At 55.1% G+C, this 7,932-nt stretch overlaps 1 protein-coding gene across 1 annotated transcript; it reads left to right on the forward strand.

Moving 5' to 3' along the window:
- Positions 1 to 479: 479 nt before the first annotated feature.
- LOC132341982 (serine/threonine-protein kinase PAK 3-like) lies at positions 480 to 7,453 on the forward strand. Its single transcript, XM_059874158.1, has 12 exons — positions 480 to 709; positions 1,652 to 1,689; positions 2,124 to 2,246; positions 3,210 to 3,354; positions 4,016 to 4,079; positions 4,704 to 4,752; positions 5,066 to 5,178; positions 5,433 to 5,550; positions 5,812 to 5,911; positions 6,191 to 6,387; positions 6,484 to 6,621; positions 6,866 to 7,453. The coding sequence occupies exons 1-12, from the start codon at positions 631 to 633 to the stop codon at positions 6,965 to 6,967; spliced, it is 1,266 nt and encodes a 421-aa protein (XP_059730141.1). The 5' UTR covers positions 480 to 630; the 3' UTR covers positions 6,968 to 7,453.
- The last annotated feature ends 479 nt before the right edge of the window (positions 7,454 to 7,932 follow it).

Here is a 7,932-nt window from a genome sequence, read left to right on the forward strand (position 1 = left end):
GCCGGCCTCCAAAGCGAGTCAGAGCGGAGGTCAGCATGCACCCACATGCTCAAGAAGCCACTGCAGCCTACAATGCTCCTGGACGTTTATTCTCTTGGCTTCTTTTGCCCCCTTCTTTTGTCATTGAAGAAGGGAGGCTTTTCAGAAGCAACTAAGATGCCACCTAGAAGAAGCACACTTGCTTTTAGTCAAAGCTTTGGGAACCAAAGTCATGTTTGCTTGGATTCCTTGGATGCTAGGAGGGCTGGCTCATTGTTCTGGCCTCCCCTGGGATGCCGTGAGCAATGCCTTATGGAGCGTGAGGTCATTTTCTGCTGCTTTAGGACTGAGGAGAACTTGCCAGGCCTTTCTTTCGCATCAGCTCTGCTGAGGGGTTGGCTGGCTGGGCACAACAAAGCCAGGGCAGCTGCCATTGTGAGGTCAAGGGAGCGGTGCCACGTCACAGTGCCGTCAGCACAGCGTTGTCCCGGTGTGCACAAGGCCTGCTTGTCCAGAGCAGCTCTTGCGCTCGCTCCCTGCAGGAGGATCCTTGTGATCAAGGAGTTCTCAGCAGACGACCTGCACCCCGAGAGGAGCCTTGCTTTTCCCTTGGGTGGCATTCAGCGTGCAAACCCGCACAGCGCTGCCAAAATGATCGGGCAAGTCTGTGCCGCGGTTTGCACCGTCTTTTCTCTTGCCTATTCTGCCTACTACGTGACCCAGCTGACTCGTAAGTAAAGGTTCATCCTGGGGCTGGCATCACCTGCCTTTTGCTTGGCTCTGCTCTTTATGCCGCAGTAGTGACCCAGTTGATTTAGGAACAAAATGGACATGAAGATGCCACCCCTTTGGTCAAGCTCCTGCCAGCAGCAGCAGCTGGAAAGGGGCTATCTGTACTGGGCGGCAGGCACGGAGGATTTGCAGCGTAACCTGCAGCGGTTGCCCTCCCTCGCCGGGAGAGTGCGTGGCTGTGGAGTCTGTCATTTCCTCAGCTTGCTGCTTCAAGCAAGACAAGCTGCAAATTGCAGACTCTGAGGAGAGATCCTCAGAAGCACTTCTACCAACTCTGCGGTTCTCTCCGGGAGTGAAGGAAAGCAGTGTTTGCCTCAAATTCTGCCTCTTGGAGGCCTTGGCTGTGTTACTCGACCCTTTTCTGGTGTGCCAGGCTTGCGATTCCCTTGGCCATGCAGCACAAACTCCAATGCAGTTCGGCTTTGCTGCTGAAGCCGGGAGCAGTTCCTGGGCTGCTTCAGCAGAGAGCTGCCAGAGCAAAGGGGGCCCTTTGTGGAAGCTTTCCTGGGCTATCCTCTTCTGCCAATTGATGGGAATTAGTGCATGCCATTGAAAAGAATCTCGAGGTAAAATGAAGGAAAGTGAGGAGGAAAATGCTGCTTGAGCTGCTGGGCACAAGAGAAGCTGAGACTGTTCAGGGACAAGGGACATTTCCATGGCCGTGTTTCTATTTCTCTCCTGGCAAGAGAGGCCCAAATGCAGACAGAGCCTACCCGAGCGTCCTTGTTTTCCTCTTGCTTGCTGTGGGAAAGAGCTGTTGCTCCTGGAGGCATGCTGGGAAAGGCAAATGCTCTCTGTTGGGACTGACTGGTGCTGTGGCAGTCGCCAGCACAGGCACTTTTCTAAGGGCCTCTGGTTCCTTTTCCCTCGCTGGCTGCAGGTCACCTGACACGCGGATGGAGACGAGCCTGTCCTTTGGTGAGTGGCAAAGGAAGCTGGGACCTTGCTGGCGTGTGAGAATTGTGTGGCAATTCTGCCAGCTTGGCCTTTGGCAGGAGAGCGCAGTGGAGTGCCAGCGTGGGAGGCTGAAAGAAAGGCCAAGTGCCTGCTGGCATCAGCAGTAGCAAAGGGAGCACTGGCTGTTTGCTGATTTTCCAAGGAAAGAGCCTTTCAAGAGATGAAAGGCAAGTGGGCCAGCTCCAAGGTGTCTTGCTGCTTCTAGGCAGCAGGGAAGCTCAAATGCACAGCAAGATGGAGTAGCACCTGATTCAGCCATCTTCCTGGGCTTTTCATGACTCAGAGTCCCACTTGCATCAAAGTGTATGGTTTGCCCTTCCCTTTCCCAGCTCAACAGAAAGCAGCTCCTCAGGGACTGGCTCTTGCCTGTCTCTCTCCCTTGTGTCTGTCTGCAGGGCTCAACAGCAGGCTCAGTGGCTCCTCTGGCTCCCTCTGTTACTGAGGAAGAGGCTGAAGAGGAGCAGAGGAACATCAAGCCTCCAGCTGTTGTCCCTCCACAGCCTGAACGTGCAGAGCCAGTAAGTGGCAGCTGAGCTTGGCACTGCCTTTGGTGCAGGGCCAAGCTTCAAGGTTTGGATGGAGCAGCCCTCGTTGCTGGCGGCTGAAGATGCTGGGGGCTGCGTGCCTGCCGTGACGTAGTGCTGCTTCAGGCAAGCCAGGGAGGCCTGGCCAACGGCTTCTGAGCTTTGACCTTCAAGCATCACTTTGCTGGGATGCCGAGAGGGCCTGAGAATGTCTCTTGGCATCAGAGAAGAGGCAGCATTTCATTCTTCCCAGGGTAGGAGTCAGCTCCTTGTGCCCATTGTCAGTGCAGGCTGCCCGTGGTCAGCAGGCAGAGCGGCCCAAAGCCGCAGCTGACAGCCTTGCGGGGTATTTGGGAGCCAGCGGCCCCTGGAGGGCACCTGCCCTCTCCACGGACTAATTAGCTGCACGCACAATGTAGGCTGCGCTGGGCTTCCACGCGGTCAGAGCGGAGTTTGGAGAGGAGAACCCTTGTGAGCTCTGCATTGTAAAGGGCGGGTGGGTCTGGCCAGGGCTGGACAGCGGCTCCAAAGGGCCGCTCCCTAAAGCCTGACATAGAGAGGGGAAATCCATGAAAGAGATCAGAGAAGGGACATGCTCCAGGTTTCTGAGCAGACAGATGCATGCCAACTCCGGGGCAGTTTCATTGCCTGGGAAAACACAGGAGGAGGAAAGCAGCAAGGCTCAGGGGCCATGCTCTGGTCTCTTTCTGCATCTTCACAGCCCCATCTCTACCTTGTTGCCAGTGTCTTGCAAAAACCTAAAAAAATGGAGCATGGAGGTGGCCATGAGGGGCTGGATCAAAATAGCCTTTGTGCTTTTCCCATTGCCTTGGAGAAGGGAACACAGGAAAGGGCCCAATGGCTGACGGAATCTTCCGAAGGCCTAGCTAGTGCCCTGCGTTCCGCGGGGCCTCTGGGCCAGCTGCCCTTGTGACGGGCAATCCTTTCTTGTCCCAGCTCAACACCCGCTCTGCAATTCAGCCTGGTGCTGCCGGAGCAGCATGGCCTGCAGCAGCCAGCTCGCCCCCCGCTGCTGGCACTTCATCCAGCGGCGCAGCCCAGCAGCCCGAGACGAGAGAGGAGCAGGGCCCGAAGACACTGAGTACGTCCGGTGTATTTCTCGTCTGCCAGAGCCGTGCGCTGTGTGCGTGTCTCGATGCGGGTCATGCCAGAAGTTCTCCCTGGTCTCAGAGGTCCTTCAGCCCCTCTGCAGAACTTGTTGTTGTGCTTGGAGGCAGCGCGGGAGCGCTCAGGGAGCTCCTGCTGCCTGTGAGGGCGGCTGGGCCTGGCTTGGCTCTGCCTGGGCTGCCTTCTGTGCCAAAGAGAAAAGCAGAGATTGTTTCTGCTGGAGCAGAAGGCTGGCACCTAGCAAGTGTGTAGGCCCCAGGGAGCTCTCTGGCCCCAGCTGTTTTCTGGCTCTCGTTCTTACTCCTCGTGTGGCTCAGACACTTTGTGCTTCCAGGTGGCCCTGGCAGTGATGGGGGGTGTGACTGCAGAGGCTGCAAAGGCCCTTGCTTACCTCTTTGGGCCCCACTCTTAAGGGCTCATCATTTTGGCTTATCAAGCTGTACTTCAATGAAATGAAGTCCTCCTAGGAAAGGCCACCTGATGGAAGGTGGAGAAGATGGCCCTCCCACTTGCTGGTCTCAGCAGCTGGAAGCCAAGGGTGCCAGAGCTGCTGGCAGTGGCCCTGCGTTTGGGATGGTCTGGGGAGCGGTGTCTCTGCATGCAAGTGAGCGCCCTGCCCTGCTTTTGTCTTTCAGAGAGCATTGTGAGTGTGGGCCAGCCAATGAGCAAATACACGGCCTTTGAAGAACTCGGACGAGGGTAAGTGTGTGACGTCAGCTCATTTCACAAAACCGCGGGCCACGACTTTGGCTGGTGCAATATCAAGTGTGAAGTCAGGAAAGCTCCAGTCATGGTCAGACTCTGGCTTTACCTCCTGTCGCCTGCCAGCACTGCTCAGTCAGAGCAATCCAAAGTCCTCATCAAAGACAAGTTGACGCTGGCAATGTCTAGCTTGCAGCACTGAGGAACAGGAGCTGGAGCACCCCCTGCCAGTGCAGCTTTATGGCCTGAAAGAGCACCTTGCCATCCAAGAAATGTCAGATTCTCCAAGACAGTGTTCTGGCTAGAATTGTTCTCAATTTCTTTACACACACATGCATGCACACCCATGCAAGAAGAGAGTTCCCCTTAGGCTTGGAAGTGACCGTACTGGGCGCGTGCCTTGGAGATTTGCAGTGGCCCTTGGTCTTCATGCTGGACCTTAGTGTTCCCTCGGACATCCTGCCCTGCATTGGCAGAGGGCTCACGGAGTGATGCGCTGAAAAAGAGAGGCCGCAGCCGGGCATTTTCTAAGGCATCCAGGCAGCCTGGGCAGATATCCAGCCTAGGCTTGCTTTCCGTGCCAGGGCTAAAGGGCTTTTTCTGCTGCTGTTTTCTTTCTAGGGGGTTTGGAGCTGTTTATAAAGCCCTTGACACCAGCAGCGGACAACAGGTAAAGTGCCAAGAGCCCCATGGCATTTTGCAGCTCTGGAGCGCTTTGCCCGCTGCTGCGAGCTCTGCCTGCAGCTTTGGGTGGCCGCTCCACGTCTGCAGCAGAGGCTGTTCCGCTGAAGTACCGTCTAGGCTCAGGGCACAGAATGCACTTGGGATGGGCTTTGGTGCTTCTGCTGAGCTCTGCAGTTCTAGTAACCAGGCACTTTGGCACAGCTGGCTGCCCCATCGCACAAGCACTCGCTCCACGTCTGCGTTTGTGATCTGGAGCAGGCTGCGTCTTCTCAATGTAACCGTCGCCCATGTCATCTTAGGTGGCCATCAAGATCATGTCGCTTGGGGAGGAGATGTCCGAGGAGCTGGCTGCCATTGAAATCCTGGCCATGAGGAACAACAGGCATCGCAATATTGTCACCTACTTTGACAGGTTGGCGTATTGTCATGGCAATGATCTAGTGCAAGCCAGAAGAGACAATGCCCTTTGGTCAGTGGCAGAGAATGGAGCTGGTGATGATGATTTCTCTGCTCGTCTCCAGAGGGTGGGAGGAGGTTGACCTGCTGTTCAAGAATCTCTTGCGGCACATGTAGCTTGGAGAGCAGTGGCAAAAGCCTGGCTCAGGCCCTCGGGTGACTGAGCAGTGGCCATTGCTCTCTGTCCATGCGGTGGTTTTCTTCTTCCAGCTACCTGGTGGATGCAGAGCTTTGGCTGGCCATGGAGTTCATGGACGGCGGCACCTTGTTTGATGTGCTCCGGGCAGTGTACCTGGAGGAAGGACAGATAGGCGCTGTCTGTCGGGAGGTGAGGCATCCCACTTGTGCTTCCCCGGGCCTGCCCAGGACGCTGCTTGTTAGCTGGAGGTTAAGAACAGCAGAGATTTCTTGCTCTCAGCTTTCTTTTGCTGCTGCTGCTGTCACAAGACAGAGGAGAAGCACCATGATGCTGCACCCTGGCTCCCAATTCCCATGAGAAAGCAGTCCATCCCGTTGAGCTCTTTCCTTTCTGGTGGTATGAAATCAGATTCTGCACATTAACTTTCCCTCCCTCCTTTTTCTCTCTCAGTGCCTGCAAGGACTGCATTTCCTTCATTGCCGCCAAGTCATCCACAGAGACATCAAAAGCGGCAACGTTCTCGTGGGCATGGATGGATCCGTCAAGTTGGGTGGGTATCCCTGCTTGGGCGGCATTTGCAGCCTGTGCTCTGGGGCTGCCTTTTGGTGAGTGCCACTCGGCCAGGAGCGCCGCTCGGCCAGCGCGTGAAAGGCCGGGGTGTTTTTGAAGTGGCCGATGCCTTCTTTCCCTGGCTCCAGCCCCGTGCAAGGAGTGCTCAGCTGCTTTTTCAGCTAGATTCAGCGTCTCCTTGCCAGGCTTGGAGTGGGCAATCCTTTTGGCTGCTTGGCCAGTGGTAGCTGGCTTTGACAGGCTTTGTTGTTCTCCTCAGCTGACTTTGGCCTCTGCGCTCAGCTCAGCCCTGAGCGCAGCAAGCGCAGCTCCCGCGTCGGCACTCCCAGCTGGATGGCACCGGAGGTGGTGAGAGGAGAAGCCTACGGCCCCAAAGTGGACATCTGGTCCCTGGGGATCATGGGGCTGGAAATGGTGGAAGGGGAAGCTCCTTACCAGCGGGAAGCCCGTCTCAGGGTAAGGTGCAGCTTAGAAAGAGGGCTCTGTGGGGAGAGAGCTGACGCGGCTAGCAAAGGAGCAGCTCCAGTGTCCTCTTGCATCCGTGTGCTGTAGGTTTTTGAACTGATAGAAAGGAACGGGCTCCCAAAACTGCAGAACCCCAAGCACCACTCGCCTCTCCTGCGCGACTTTCTCCGCTGCTGCCTGCAGGCAGACGAGGACAGGCGCTGGTCTGCCCAGGAACTCCTGCAGGTAAGAAAAAGCAAAGGGCCAAAAAGCCCTGTCAGCTGAGGACGCCTGCATGAAGGGATGAGGAGGAGTGTGGGCCACGGGGCTGAGACGGGTGCCAGGACAGGAAGGCGCAGGAGCACACGCTGCCCTCGATGCTTGCTCTTGGTGTGTCTTTCTGGTAGCCAAGGAGTCCTGCTTGAGCCCGTGAGGATGTGATCCTGGAAAGTAAGGCTTCCTTTCTTTGTTTTCTTTTTCCTCTGGGCAGCATCCCTTTGCGACCTCAGGCCATCCTGCCTCCAGCCTGGCTGCTCTGGTCACCTCAGCCAAGCAAGTGCAGGAAGACTGGAGAGGAGACGCCTGCGCCTGAGGAGGCCCTTGTGCGCCGCCAGCTGAGAGGAGGAAGAAAGGGATGTGTCATCATCAAGCAGAGTTTCAGCCATGCCCTGAGTTTTAAGAGGAGCTGGGCTGTAGATAGGAAATCGAAGGCTTTTGCAATTTGCTAGTTTAGGTGATAGTTTAGATTAGCTTAGGTTAGTTTAGGTGTAAGTTATGTTTCATTGAAAGCTCTGTTGGCTTTTTTCAAAAATAAAATTTTTTATTTTAGTTAAAATTTTCAAAAATTTAGGACACATAGGGAGCGACTTTGTAGGACTATAGAAGGTAGATAGCTTAGACAATAAAGGATTGATTAGCTCAGAGAGGAATATTGTTAAATTAGACAAGCTCTGAAGTATCTTTGAAGTAGAAATGAAAGAATTGTCATTATAAAATTAAGCTGTGAGAGGAAAAGCTGGGCTGCAGCAGAACTGGACCCTGCCGGCACTGCAAGCTGTCAGCCTGAGCAGGCCACCTGCAGGACCGAATGCTTAAGAGGCAGAAGTAGCGAGGGGATACTTTGTTTCAGCCGGAGTGACAATAAAACTCTCAAGTATGCCGAGTGTTGTAAGACTCCCTTCCTTGCCATGCTCTAGCTAAGTGGCCAGGCCCCTTTCAGAAGCCCAAAGAACGTCCTGAGCCAAGCAGCTTTGCTTGCCTGAACTGGGGAAAGCAAGTGCAGGAAGAGCGGAGAGGAGATGCCTGCGCCTGAGGAGGCCCTTGTGCCCCCACCAGCTGAGAGGTGGTGTAGCCATGACATCTTCTAAAGAATCCCTTTGCCAGGATTTTTCTCCTGAGAGGCTGAGAGGTCTCAGGAAGAAAATGGAAGCAATAACGATCTGCTGCTGTGGAATGCAACAGGTGGCATCTTTGATTGGTCTCATGAGGTTGTTTCTAAATCATCACAGTCAATGGCAGTCCAGCTGTCTCAGGCTGTCTGCTCAGTCACAAGATTCA

This window comes from Haemorhous mexicanus, chromosome Z, assembly GCF_027477595.1.
Source record: "Haemorhous mexicanus isolate bHaeMex1 chromosome Z, bHaeMex1.pri, whole genome shotgun sequence".
Classification (NCBI taxonomy): domain Eukaryota; kingdom Metazoa; phylum Chordata; class Aves; order Passeriformes; family Fringillidae; genus Haemorhous; species Haemorhous mexicanus.